The 13678-nt window shown below is 61.9% G+C and overlaps 3 protein-coding genes across 4 annotated transcripts; 1 reads left to right on the top strand and 2 right to left on the bottom strand.

Moving 5' to 3' along the window:
* Positions 1-1335: 1335 nt before the first annotated feature.
* NEURL2 (neuralized E3 ubiquitin protein ligase 2) lies at positions 1336-4330 on the bottom strand. 2 transcript variants are annotated; one of them, XM_032127254.1, is made up of 2 exons: positions 3084-4330; positions 1336-1703 (listed from the first exon to the last, which is right to left on the bottom strand). In XM_032127254.1, the coding sequence occupies exons 1-2, from the start codon at positions 3761-3763 to the stop codon at positions 1592-1594; spliced, it is 792 nt and encodes a 263-aa protein (XP_031983145.1). In that variant the 5' UTR covers positions 3764-4330; the 3' UTR covers positions 1336-1591. The 2 variants fall into 2 exon arrangements, with proteins under 2 accessions (XP_031983145.1, XP_031983144.1); XM_032127253.1 differs by having other exon boundaries at positions 3088-4330.
* A 73-nt stretch (positions 4331-4403) lies between these two features.
* CTSA (cathepsin A) lies at positions 4404-8739 on the top strand. The gene is made up of 15 exons (XM_032127246.1): positions 4404-4500; positions 4709-4869; positions 4941-5052; positions 5171-5221; positions 5509-5595; positions 5697-5852; positions 6179-6270; positions 6573-6657; positions 6775-6866; positions 7072-7150; positions 7289-7437; positions 7509-7584; positions 7693-7782; positions 7894-7995; positions 8130-8739. The coding sequence occupies exons 1-15, from the start codon at positions 4450-4452 to the stop codon at positions 8211-8213; spliced, it is 1467 nt and encodes a 488-aa protein (XP_031983137.1). The 5' UTR covers positions 4404-4449; the 3' UTR covers positions 8214-8739.
* A 287-nt stretch (positions 8740-9026) lies between these two features.
* On the bottom strand, positions 9027-13336 carry PLTP (phospholipid transfer protein). Its single transcript, XM_032127245.1, has 16 exons — positions 13257-13336; positions 12357-12472; positions 12072-12171; positions 11870-11998; positions 11587-11742; positions 11381-11444; positions 11201-11264; positions 10993-11084; positions 10679-10855; positions 10467-10526; positions 10202-10363; positions 9953-10020; positions 9835-9877; positions 9618-9666; positions 9456-9532; positions 9027-9362 (listed from the first exon to the last, which is right to left on the bottom strand). Exons 2-16 carry the CDS (start codon positions 12463-12465, stop codon positions 9222-9224), a joined length of 1491 nt encoding a protein of 496 aa, XP_031983136.1. The 5' UTR covers positions 12466-12472; positions 13257-13336; the 3' UTR covers positions 9027-9221.
* Between the last annotated feature and the right edge of the window lie 342 nt (positions 13337-13678).

The raw sequence follows: 13678 nt of genomic DNA, 5'->3' as shown, positions 1-13678 counted from the left end.
CCCTCCCTGCCCAGGCGACAGGGCATGGGGAGTCAGGCAGGGCTTTGGGCATTGCTCCTTGGTCGTGTCTCCTTGGTCCGTGGTGCCCCAGGTGGCAGGAGGTGGCAGCTCCTGAGGGTGGCAATCCCACTGTGCTGCAGCCCGCTGTAGAGCAGGGGTGTTGTTTATCTGGTTGCAGCAGCTGCTCTCAATTCCTCAAGGAAGAGGAACCCGCCCTCGTGTGCGGGGGTCACTGCCGGGCAGATAACACTGCAGGGAGGTGGGGAGCAAAGGCTTCACGCAAGGGTGGGGGAGGGAAAGCAGGCTGGAGTGTAAACTCCCTGGTCCATGGGCGCTGCTCTGGAGTGGGTGAGTTCCCCAGTCCCATCACAGCCAGATGAGCTCCAGCCCCAGCAGCTCCCAGCTTGTTGTTGGGAATGTCAGAGAAGGAAGGAATGTCAGAGACTTTGATCCATTGCTGTGGTTTGGTCACTGTCCATGTTTTCCCCATTTAGCAATTCCTTCATTAACACTTTGGTGTTGATGGAGTTGGCTGTGGCTGCGGGCTGGGGATTTCCTTTGAGCAAGAGTTTTGTAACATGATCTGATACTATCGAGCCTCTGACTAAATATAGCATCCTGTTTCTTTAAAACACCTTTTTGTAAGCTTAGAGCTGCTTGTTTCCCCTTTGGTGGTGCTGTGGAAGAGGCCTGGAAGGCTTTGCCAGCCCCTTCATCTTTCTGGCTCCCGTGGGCACCCCTCTGATTTTCAGAAACCTCTCCCCCCGAGCGTGTTCCTCTGCACAGCTCCCACCCTGCCTCCCCTCCAGCCTGGCATAGGGACTGGAGGATGCTGGCTGCCATCCCCACCAGCCAGCAGATGAAAGGTCTGGCTGAGGGCACAGAGCCGAGGGCATGGAGCTCCAAGTCAGGATGGCTGGGCCCCGCACCAGGTCACTGTGACTGGCTCTGTGGCCACAGACACGTGCCCAAGCAACGGCTGCTGCCAGCGCTGCTCTCTGGGTGCTCCAGTGTCTGACTCGTCCCCCTCCAAGCTGAACACACAGGAAATAACTCATCATTCTCTGGGTAAACATCTTTCCCAAGAGTGAAACTGCCCAGCCGGGATGAGCGTCCAGCTGTAATTTACCTCCACGTGAGTGCTGTGCTGTGCCCTCCCACGCTCCACTCGCCCCAGCACTCGCTCTGATCCACTGACAGTCCCAGTGTAATTCCAGGGCTGGGGACACATCCTGAGCCCCACAGGGCTGTGGCCTGTGCTCCCTTCCTCACTGGTGGGGGAACTGCTCCCACAAGGGGTTGCTGAAGCACAGGGGGGTCTCAGCCCTGCAAGCCTCCTTTCACAGACTCTTGTCTGGAAGCACTTTATTGCTCTCTCTGACCCACATCATACCCCCCTGCCCACACTCTGGGCATGCCACACCATCAGTGTGGGGAAAATCCCAACCCCACTTTGCCCTGCTCTCATGTCAGCCCTTCAGCAGCACATGCTGGGGCGAGTGGGCAGGGAGAGGCACAAAGCCTGCTGGGCAGCCATCACTGGGTGGCTGTTGATGTGGGGGGCAGCCCAGCAGCACCCTCGATACCTCACTCATGTTGGCAGAAGCTCTTGAGCAGCGGGGGAAGGTCCAGGCCATCGATGGCCAGGCGGTGCACAATGTGTTTCTGGATAACCAGCCGGCACAGCGTCTGCAGGGAAGGAACTGGAAGAGAACAGAGAAAGTAGCTGAGCTGGGCAAGTTGGCAGTGAGGCTGAGCACAGAGGGGTGGAGGAGCTGGCGGAGCTTCTCAGAGGCACTGTGGTTAAAGGCAGTGGTGGGTGAGTTTGTTCTGTGGCATCGTCCTTGCCCTGGGCTCCAATTGGCTGTGCGGGGGCTGGTGCCAGGCTGTTCTGGCAGGGCTGGAAGCTCAAGGGCTCCGGGCAGCAAAACTCTTCCCATTATTAGGAGGAAGGTTGGGAGACAGTTATGTGCCCAAGCTGTGTGTGACTGTGCCTGGTTTGCATTTCTTTCTCTGGTGGCTGTCAAGCAACTCCAGGGGCTCACACACCCATGCTGTGCTTCCTTTCCATCCCACCCCCTTGGTCTGCCTGCACTGGCCCCAGCACCAGGCTGTTGGGTGGGTGCCTGCAGGCTGGGGCTGCTCTGCCTGCAGAGACAATGCCTGCTGTGCCTTTGGGGCAGACCACCATGAGAACTGTCCCCTTGGGCACCTGCACAGAATCTGCCTGGTTCCTGCTCCTGTGACACAAACCCCATAGGATTTCACTTCCCAGAGCGTCAGGTGGCTCAGCAGTGTGGGTACTGTCTGCTGCAGCCAGCACTCTCCTCAGGTGTTAAACCAGGGAAAATACCAGGTTCCAGCCTTGGGACAGAAGCAGCTGCTCTTGACACCAGCATGTGAAGCAGTGGTTCCCAGTGCCGGGGGCAGCTGATTTTCTGGCTCTAGCTCTTCTTCTGGCTCTGTCTCACCTGATCCATCTCCTGATTTTTCCAGCGTGGTGCTAATTAGCACTCATTATCCTGGTCCCTCCCAGCAAGCCAAGGGACAAGGGATAATGCCCAGGCTCCGAGAGCATCACAGGGTGTCTGCGCAGGGAACTCGTGTCTGGGGCACGTGGCAGGTGCGTGGGCGCAGTGTGCTGAGCCGTGGTGGATGTAGGTGGATGTTTTGGTGCCAGGGCAGGATCTGGTTGTCTCTGGCTGCCATGTGCTGTAGGCAAGGCTGGGCACGGTGAGGCCTCACAGCCGTGGGGCAGCCCCAAACATCCACCCCCATCACTCTCCTTGGGAAGAGTGGCCGGGGGGCTCTGCCTGACTGCTGCTGCCGCTGGGGATCTCTCCCCTGGCCCGGGCACAGCCCCCATGGCAGAGCTTTTGGCAGACACTTCCCATCAGCAGTACTGTGGATCTCTCCTGTGATCCACAAGGACTAGAGGCTTTCCTGTGCCCTCTTACCCCCTGTATCCCTCTGTCCAGTGGCACACTCCAATATTCTCACTGTTGGCGAATATGGGATGACCCCACTAGAGCTCCCCCACTCCTGGCCCACGCAGCACGTGCCGCAAGAAGGAGCATAGGTACCTACAGCCATAATCCACCGGGATGACCCGGACACTCTTGGTGGAGGCAAAGACATCGATGACGGCGTAGAGCGGGCGGGTGGTGGGCAGGCCCCTGGCGCTCGGCCCCATGTCCTCGCCGTTGATGACGATGTGCATGTCGGCAGTGCCGTCAGGCTGCGGGGCATACAGCACCCCGATGCGGCTGCGCCGGGCGGTCGCGGGCAGCACGTTCATCTTGTACAGGTCGTCCAGGATGTGGCTGTAGCGGCCAGGCCGGCTGCGCCCCACCAGCGTGTCACGGGGGATGCGCACCCGTGCGATCAGCAGGAAGGGCTCCCAGGGGCGCCCCCGCGCCTGTGCCTCCTCCCCCTCCAACACCACGCGGTTGTGGCTCCGGGTAATGGCGAACACCCAGGTGTCCCCCATGTTGACCAGGTCCGGCAGCGAGTACTCAGGCACTACCTCCAGGCTCTGGGGGTCGTGGGCCGTCAGCCCCACGCGCAGGTGCCCGCACCAGCCCAGCTCCTTCTCCTCAATCTCCACCAGGAAGATCTGCCCGGGTGCCAGAGGCTCCTGGCTGAAGCAGAGCCCGTTGGCGAAGCTCTCCACCCGGGTGGCTTGCGTGTGTGAGGCATCCAGGCGAATGTTGGTGCCGTGGATGTGGTGGAAGCGTGCAGCAAGCCGGCACCGGGCAGCCATTGCTGCCGGAGCTATTTTTAACTGTCCCTGTCACAGCTGCTGCGAGGTGGTGACAGCCCGCTTGGGAGGGACAACCAGAGGGCTTGGGGGGGTTCTAGCACCATGGGGGAGGTCGGGGGGGGGCCTGTGGCTGCTGGGCACAACCAGGCCCAAACCAGCCCCACAGACATTCCACACTGGACTGTCCAGCGCTGCCACCTGGGCCAGGGTGCCTGGCTGTGCCCATGCTGTCCAGCAGTGCCTGGCAGTGCCCGGTGGTGCCCAGTGGTACCAGCTATACCCAGCAGCGGCCAGTGATCATCACACGGTGATGACTGGCAGTGCCTGGTGATGCCCGGCTTTACCCAGCTGTGTCCGGTGGTGCCTGGCAGTGCCCGGTGGTACCCAGCTGTACCGGCTATACCCAGCAGTGCCCGGTACCCAGCTGTAACCGCTGGTGCCCGGTAGTGACCACCGGCGCACCGCACCCCCCGCCGGCTGCCCCCGTGGTGCGGGGGCTCCGTGGGTGCTCCTCCCACTGTCCCTGTCCCGGTCCCGGTCCCGGTCCCGGCCCCGGCCCCGGCCCGGGGCCGCTCCCACGTGCGCAGGCGGGGCCGGGGCGGGGCCGGCCTCCCCTGAGCGCTGATTGGCCACCGCCGGGCCCCGCCCCGCTTACGTCAGCGCCGCAGGTCATATGGGCGCGTGTCATGTGCCCGCCGCCACCGCCGCCTGGGAGCGCCGCGCCGGGAGCGGCCGCGGTCAGCGCCACCGGGGGGCACCGGGACGGGGCCGGGGGGGACGGGATGGAGAGACCGGGACCGGCGCCAGGGGAGCCGATCGGGCCGGGCCGGGGGTCAGCCCCGAGTGGGGGTCCGGGCCGGGGCAGCCGAGCCGGGGCGCTCGCGGGGCGCTGCCGCGGCCGTTCCTGGCCGACAGCGCCCTGACGGTCCCTTCCGCCCACCGCAGATGGGGCCGGTGTTGCCGTCGCTGCTGCTGCTGCTGGGGTTGGGCTGGGCCGCCCCCCCGGACCACGAGGTGACGTACCTGCCCGGGCTGTCCAAGCAGCCCTCCTTCCGCCACTTCTCGGGCTACCTCTGCGCCGGGCCGGGCAAGTACCTGCACTACTGGTACGTGGGACTGCGCCCGGCGATGGGGGGGCATCGGCCGGCGCCAGGCACTCACGGCTGCACGTCCACAGGTTCGTGGAGGCCCAGAGCAATCCCCAGAGCAGCCCCCTGGTGCTGTGGCTGAACGGGGGCCCTGGCTGCAGCTCCATGGAGGGCTTCCTCAAGGAGCATGGCCCCTTCCTGGTTAGTAGTCACTGCTGTCCCGCGGCCCGGGGAGTCAGGGGATGACCGGCTGCGTGGCATGAGCCATCCCGCTGTGCCCTATCCTGCTTTGCCCATCAGTCACCACCTTCTTCCTTAGATCCAGCCCGATGGGGTCACACTGAAGTACAATGAATACGCGTGGAACAAGGTACAGGCACAGGCACTGCTTCCCTTTGTGGCTGCGAGATGGGGTGGCCCTGAGCCAGTTCCTCCTGCCCTCTCCACGGAGCCGACCCTTCCGCTGCTCCCCTCCCACCCGACACACCCTCCTCTCGAGTCTGCTGTTGAGCAGTGCAGGAATGTGGCCACCCCAGTGCAGCCCTGGGGCGGGCCAGGCTCCTGTGGGTGCTGCCCTGGGCGAGGCCAGCAGCCCTTGGCCTCACTGAGCCAGAAGAGGGTCTCCCCTGATCGCCGGCTCCTCTGCTGTCCTCGCAGATTGCCAACATCCTCTACGTGGAGTCTCCTGCTGGTGTTGGCTTCTCATACTCCGATGACAAGAAGTATGGCACAAATGACACGGAGGCGAGTGACTGGGGTGCAGGGAGAGCCCTGCTGCCCTGCCTGCCCCCTCCTGGGTATGGGGTGCAGCCTCACCACCTGACCATGCCACCTTCTCCCTGCAGGTTGCTCACAACAATTACCTGGCACTGAAGGACTTCCTCCGGCTCTTCCCTGAGTACTCCAAGAACGATCTCTTCCTCACAGGGGAGAGCTATGGAGGGGTCTACATCCCCACACTGGCAGAGTGGGTGATGCAGGACCCCAGCCTCAACCTGAAGGTGGGCAGCTTGGCTCTGCCCAGCTGGGGAGCAGAGGGCTTGGCACAGCTTGAGGGGCCCTCAAGCAGTGCTGCAGTGGGGACCAGCCAGGATGTAGGGCAGGCCTGGCCTTGCAGCCTTTCATCTCTTCCTGGGGTTCTGGCAGCAGTTACTGGTGGACGTGTCTGTCCCTGCTGCTGGGGGAGCGTCCTCAGGCACCCCCGACCCTCCCTGTTCCCTCTGCAGTGTAAACAGTTCCACATCTGCTTCCTGCCTGTGGCTGCTGTGCTGTGACTGCTCCGCGGGGAGCTGGAACACAACAGGGTTGTTTTCTCCTTGCCTTGCAGGGAATCGCTGTGGGAAACGGCCTCTCATCTTATGAGATCAATGACAACTCCCTGGTTTACTTTGCCTATTACCACGGGCTGCTGGGGACCGAGTAAGAGCAGAGGGAATGCTGGATGCACTGTCCCTGTGCAAGCAGGATAAGTGCACAGCTGAGGCTGGGGCTGTATGTGTCGGTAGCATTGGGAAAGGGCAGCACCTGGCCTGCTCTGGGCCAGGAGCTGGGCTGTGGAGGTGGCCCCTTGTCCCAGGCAGCTCCCATGGGTGCATTTGTTTGTGGGGTACAGAGGGCACAGGGCCAAGCTGTGTGCCTTGTGGCCACTGGGCAGAGAGCTGCAGGGCAGCTGTCATTCGGTGTTGCCACCTGCTCCAAGTCGTCCTGGTCTCTGCCCACAGGCTGTGGAAAGACCTGCAGGCCTTCTGCTGCTCCCAGGGGAAGTGCAACTTCCATGACAACTCCAACCTGAACTGCACGCTCAAGGTGAGGGGAGCCAGAGCCCCTAGACATGTGCAAAGCAGCATGTGCCTGGCTCAGGGTGGGCCTACAGTTCCATGAGGGTCCTGCTGAGTCCCAAACCCTTCTTGTGGCTCTTTGCAGATGGGGGAGATGATTCAGATTGTAGAGGAGTCTGGCCTCAATATCTACAACCTCTATGCCCCGTGTGATGGAGGTGTCCCAGGGAGCATGAGGTGAGAGTGGCCCCAGGGAAAATGGTTCCACAGGCAGCAGCTCACTTTGGTCGCACTGGCACAGAGGGACATGGTGGGCTGGGCAGGGGGCCCCTCTGAGACAGATGGATGGTGTCTGGCTGCTGCCAAGGACTCCCCCCAGGAGGGCCCTGAACCCTTGTTCCTCAAGGTTTTCAGTCTGTCCTCGTACTTGCTCTGGCTACAGGTATGAGGGTGATTATCTCATCACGCATGACCTGGGCAACTCCTTCATCCGGATGCCACTGAGGTTCTCTTGGCGGCAGGTGAGCTGAGGTGCCCATGCTACTGGGCTGTGAGCAACCTCTGTCCAGCCAGTTGTGCTGCTGTGGGCAGGAGGGGCAGAAAGTAGCTGCTCCATGGGGCAGGTGCTGCTGTGACAGTGACTCTCACAACTCTCCTAGAACCTGTTCCGAATGCCAGTAGCCCGAAAGAAGGTCCGGATGGACCCACCCTGCACCAACTCCACAGCCCTTAGCATGTATCTGAACTCCCCCGAGGTGCGGAAGGCTCTGCACATCTCCCCCGAGGCCCCAGAGTGGCAGGTGTGCAGGTGAGCAAGCTGTGGGTGGGGAGGGACTGCTCTGAGAAGGAGCAGACATGATGCCAGTGCTTCCTCCACAGCTTCGACGTGAACCGCAACTACAAGCGCCTGTACATGCAGATGAATGAGCAGTACCTCAAGCTGCTTGGAGCCACGGTGTGTGCAGGGAAACCTATGGATCCTGGGAGTGTCTCTGCCAGCCCAGCCTCCTACCTGGCTGGGGCTGCTGCCCTGCCAACAGCTCACTCTCTGTCTGCTACACAGAAATACCGGATCCTGGTGTACAATGGGGACATCGACATGGCTTGCAACTTCCTCGGGGATGAGTGGTTTGTGGATTCCCTGTGCCAGAAGGTAAATGGGCAGGGCTGGGGCCAGGCTGGCCTCTGGCTCCAGGCTAGGTGCTGTGGCAGGAGCATGGGCAGGGCCAGCCCCAGGCACTGAAGGCACTGCTGCTACTCCCAGGTGCAGGTGGCTCGCCGGCCCTGGCTCTACACTGAAAATGGTGAGAACCAGATCGGTGGCTTTGTGAAGGAATTCACCAACATCGCTTTTCTCACTGTCAAGGTAGGGCTGGGAGCCAGGGATAGGACTGTGGGCGGGTGTGCTGGACACCAAGACTGCAGTCAGGGTGGGGTGGTGCTGGCTGGGCTGTGGCAGCATCCTAGCCCCACTTGACCACCACTGCCCCTTTCCTACAGGGAGCTGGCCACATGGTGCCCACAGACCGGCCGCTTGCTGCCTTCACCATGTTCTGCCGCTTCATTAAGAACCAGCCTTACTAAGAGCTGCAGAGGTAGCTCCAGCTGCTCTCACCACCCCACCTGCCCTCACTGCCAGCACCTTGCACAGCCTGTCCTTGCTGCTGCTCGGCTATACCATGGACGTTTCACACCTGCAGCCTTCCCCCCGGCTGAACGGGGCTGACTGCCATGGGTGGGGGGCATAGGCTGGGGGCCCATCTTGGGGGCTCTGGCCTTGTGGGAGAGGCGTGCACCTGCTGCAGCCACCCCCTCCCTTGTGACTTCCTGTTTTGCCTCCTCCCTGTCTGCGGTGGCAGCTGCTTCCCTCCCAGGCAGGGAGCAATCCTCAGCACTTCCTCTTAGCCCCACACGCACACGGCCTGAGCAGGCTATGAGAAGCAGCAGTGGGGGGCAGCTGGGGCCTGCTCACCTCTACCTTGCTCCCACCACCTCTGCTCCCACTGAAGGAGACTTACCACCACTACCACAACAATCCCACTGCCAGGGCACGCAGTGCTTCAGGAACTCGCAATAAACTCTGACCAAGGTGGTTCTGCTCCTCCTCACACCTCTGTGCCAGCCCCTGCTTCGATTTCCTCTGCTCTCTGAGGAGCACCAGTGAGTGCCAACACGCTGTGCCAGGGAGCCCTGGGCTCTGTGAGCTGTGCCCTGTTTGCAGGGGTCCCTGCATCCTGGAAACAAGTGACCCGCCTAAGCGACAGCAGCACAGTCACTCTGAGCCCTTTGGCACTGCACTAAGCTGCGTCTGCTCCCAATGACCTGTGCTGGGCAGCAGCATTGGCTGCCTCCTTTCCATCTCCCCAGCATGGACATGTCCTCCAAGCAATGTGGCCATGTGGTTGGAGTCAGGTGGTTTATTAGTGTAATGAGCAGGGGTGCAGCAGGGGTTCCCAGAGCACTCTCTCCACCTTGCTGCGCCGCACCAGGGCCTGGATGCCCTGACAATGTGCTGGTGGTACCAGGGAAGCTGCTTCCTACCTACAGTCTACGGGTCCAGCCCAGGATCTGCCCTTGGTCCAGGGAGGAGAACTAGAGCGAGCTGGGGTCCAGGCTGGGTTCTGCAGGCCAGGAGCTGGAGTAGGCAGCGGCAGTGGGCAGTGGGCGGTATTTCTCAATCACCTCCCGCAGCCCCTTGGAGAAGTGGAGATCAGCTCCCACTGTGAGGAATCCCTGCAGAGGGAAGAGGGTCAGTGCACAGCTGGAGGTGACAATGCCCTTCCCAGCAGGACATGGAGGCACACGCTGTCCCATCCCACCACGTACTGCATGGTTGGTGACCACCTCCCTGGTGAAGTCCATGCCTTCGGGCAGTGGGATCTGCACTCCCTTCTTTGTTCTCTCTGCAGAGAGGGAGAGCTAGGATGAAGCTGAGCCCTGCTGTGCCCCTGCCCACACTCCCAGTTGTGTGGGAGCAGCAGTCCCTACCGTTAATGATGGGCATGATGGTCAGCTGCAGCAGGGTCTTCAGCGGGGCCTGCAGTGAGAACAGCTGTGGGAAAGGAGCTGGGGTCAGCGTAGCAGCAGAGCTGGCAGCCAGGGCAGGGAGGGCTGGAAGTGGCGATCCTGAATGGACAGCCTCTCCCCAGCCCACCCCACGCTGTGGCTGCATGTAAGGGGTCCCAGGCCATCACCATGCTCTCACCGCCAGCGACTCCAATGCCGACTGCTTGGAATAGATGCGAAACCTGGACAGAAGGAAGCAATTGTGAGTAGGGCGTGGAGGGGACTCTCCCCATGCCCCCATGGGACCCCAGCCATACCGTCGTAGGTCCAGCTGCACACGCAGCGCCTTCCCTTGCAGAAACACCTTGGCACTCAGCTTGGTTTCCTGGGGAGGGAGAGGGCTGACTCACAGCAGGCAGAGGACAACCAGGCCAGCTGCTCCTCTCATCCCCTAGGCCCAGTGTCCCTCTGCTCGGTGACACCAGTGCCTTTTAACACAGGATGGGGGACTCTGCTCCTGTATGCACTGGGGTGACTGCACAAGGAACCCCAGCCCCTCCCCTCACCATGGCCATGCTGGAGAGCTGGACAGGTGGGCGGTCCGGGGGCACCAGTGAGATGTTCAGGAAGGCAGAGACAGAGACTGAGGTCCCCGAGGGTTTGATGGTGCAGCGGGGGGGAGCAGAAACCTGCAGCACGAGCCGCAGCGGAGCATCCACGGAGGGGCTCTGGGGAAGGTAGGTGAGCTGGAGGCAGGGAGCAGGGCAGGGCAGGGCCGTGCTCTGCCCTGGGGCTCCACTGTGTCTTCCACCCTCTATGGGGGCTCCTCACCAGCATGAAGATTGTCCCAAAGAATGTGGCTCTCAGCAAAACCTCCAGGTCCTTGGGCACCTGTGGAGAGCACAAACCACTGGAGGGAGAGCGAGCCACTGCTGTGGGTCTCAGCAAAGCTGCCCCCTGGATGGCACCTCTTCTGGGCTCTGACAGAGTCCACCCCTCCCTCCTGCCTGCACACCACAGTCCTTGTGTCTGGTGCTTGTTACCTTCTCCCCCTGGAGCTCTATGGTCAGCACTCCTGCCTGGAAGTACGAGTGCATGGCTGAGTCGAAGAAGTACTCAGAGAAGGCAACATAAACCATGCGTTCAGTCTCCTTGATCACCGGCTCCACCGCGTGGTTCTCCAGCTCCTGGTCCACTCTCACCCGGGGGAAGAACATGCCCTGGACCAAGAGCAGGAGAGGTTCCCACAGCCACACAGCAGCCCACCCCACCTGCTCCATGGAGCCCAACGTGCCTGCTGGCACAGCCTTTCCCACAGGGATGGGGAAGGGCCAGCAAGGCAGGACCCAGTGTTCACCTTGAAGTCAAGGTCAAGGGTCTCAGTGGAGACAGATGGATCCCGTAGGAGGGAGTAGTCAATCCCAATGTGCTCATCCACGTAGTTCCTCACTGCCAGGGAAGATGTGGTGGTGTGACTAAGCCTGGAGCTGCCTGGCAGCCTGATGCCCAGCCCTGTCTGCCCTACAATGAATGGGATCCAGTCCCTTTCCCAGGGCAACACACACCAGGCACTGTGTCCAGCAAAGAGTTCAGCAGCACCAGGCTGGCATGTTCCAGGGATGGGCAGATCTGCAAGGCAAGGAGCCAGGCTGAGGGGAATCACTCCCAGGACTGGATGAGGAGCTGCAAAGGCAGGACAAGGCTCAGCCCCACAGGATCCATCGCCTGTCTGCACTCAGCTGTACCTGTTGGCTGAGGAGGAAGCGCATCCCCGTGACGATAAAGGTGCTCAGGAACTCGTAGACCTTCCTGAGGGACACAAGAGTGGCTCTGCACTGTCTGTTCTCTCTGTGGCTCCATGCCCATTTCAGCACATAGCTGGGCAAAGGAAGCACTGAGGGTGTGGGAAGGGGGTCAGGGAGCCAGGCACAGGCAGAGGGGTCAGGTGTACCTGAGTGTGCCAGAGAAGCCAGCATGCATTCTGGCTATGGAGGCGTTGCAGGTCATATTGGAGATCTTGAGGCGCCCAGCCTCATCCTTGGCCAGCTGGAGCACCGTGTAGATATGGACACCATCCGCAGAGGCATTGATGGACCCAATGTCATAGCTGGAAGCCAGGAAAGCAGATGAGAGGAGCACACAGCTCCTGCCAGCTGCAGGACAGCAAGGCACCTGTGGCGCACAGCTGTGGGGTGAGCTAGCACCCAGGGCAGCAGGAGGGGGAGGCAGCTCACAAGAACCAGTAGAGCAGCTGCCTGCGGAAGCGTAGGCTAATGGAAGCATTGTTGATATTGAAGACAAGGTGCTGCTGGGGCTGGAAGTTCAGATCTGAAAAGGCCAGCTGCAGGTCTGTCACCTTGACCCTGCAGGGAAAGGATAGGGCTGGTTAGACAGACAGATGGACATGGGAAGCCATGGGCAGCAGGCAGCACTCACTGGCTGATGTTGTACTGGAACTGCCCCTCATTCCCATGCAGGTCCGACACCGTGATGTTCTGCAGCTCCTGCTCCACAAAGCGCAGCCCCTCTTGCTTCACTGCGGAGAAAAACGAGGCTGGGTTGGGACGTGCCCTCTCGGCAGCATGGCCCCTGACAGCCCCCACTCCTTCCCGGCCGCCCCATGGCGGGCAGTGCAGGCAGAGCCCTACACAAGCACAGACTCGGGAGGGTGTCCAGCCTCCCTCTTTCCCAGAATGTGTGAGATCCTGGCTGGCCCCTTACCCAGGTCCAGCCCCTTGGAAGTAATCCGTATCTTACAGCCAGGAGGGCTGTGCGAGGCTGTGACCAGCGAGGGCAGGAGGAGGAGAAGGAGGCAGCTGCCAGCAGCCATCTCGCACCTGGAGGCAGAGAGCAGGGTCAGCATGGACTGGCTTGGGGACGTGCACGAGTGTCAGCACTGACGGGCCAGGGGGACTCCCGGCTAGCCTGGAAGGGAAGCAGCTGCTGTCCAACCTGCCCGGGGCTGGGGATAGCTCCAAGGAACTCCCCACGGCTCCACTGTTCTCCCTGAAACCCCCCAATGCTGCCCAGGTCCCCTTAGCCCAAAATCCCTGGACCCATGAGGGGCACGGCCCCCACCCCAGGGTGCTGTGCACAAGCCCCAGCACTGGCCCTGCGGAGCCCGAGGGTCCCACATCTGGAAACACCCACTCCAGCCCTCCCCCCGTCCTGAACACACTCCGCTCCCCAAACCGCAGAGACAGGCGCCAGCCCCGTGTGTGCTGCTGCAGCGGGGAGCCCCAGCACTTCGCAGAGGAGCGAGCCCTCGCCCGTGGGACCGTCCCACAACCCTCACAGCCCCCCCGAGATGTGCCGCCTACCCCCAGACTGGTTTGAGACGGGAGCTGGAGCCTGTCCATCCCGCAGCAACAGGCAGAGCTGCCTGCGAGGCTGTGAGATGGGACGGGACTCCCTCACAGCTTCCCCCAGTTCTCCGAAGGAAGAGGATGGGGGACGCCCTCCCCGCGGCTGTGTGACGGGACGGGGCTCCCTCACAGCGTTTTCCTCCACTTCTATGAAGGGGGAGGATGGGGGACCCCCTTCCCCGGGGCCCGAAGCCACCGTCCTGCCCGGAGGCTGGGGGGTTCCCCCACACAATGCCGGCTCAGTTCGGGTACTTACAGCGAGGCTTGTCCTCGGCTCCCGACGTGGGGAAGCTGAATCACGTGAAGGCAGGAGGGAGGGAGAACACCACCAACTCCAAGACTTTCTTTTGAGCTGGCTGAGGTTTCCCTGCCTTTATATAGCCCCCAGCTGCCACTCCTTGCGGGCCCACAGCTGGGAGGAGACAGCGGGACGGACGGACGGGGAGGATGCAGGTCTGTGTCCCGCCGAGCCCGGCTGGCTGCCAGCACCGGCACAGACAGTGGCTCGCTTGGCCACCCCAGCTTCAGGCTGGACACGAAGGCTTCCTCCCCCCAAAAACACCGCTCCCTGCGTCCTGCACACGCAGCCCCGGCCGTGGATCTCTCCGGCACCCCCCGTGCGAGGGGCACATGTGCAAACGGCGTCCAGGAGGGCCTGTGGTGTTGGGGACCCCCAAT

Source organism: Corvus moneduloides, chromosome 17 (genome assembly GCF_009650955.1).
Source record: "Corvus moneduloides isolate bCorMon1 chromosome 17, bCorMon1.pri, whole genome shotgun sequence".
In the NCBI taxonomy this organism is placed as follows: domain Eukaryota; kingdom Metazoa; phylum Chordata; class Aves; order Passeriformes; family Corvidae; genus Corvus; species Corvus moneduloides.
This window is presented reverse-complemented; position numbering and strand designations above follow the sequence as displayed.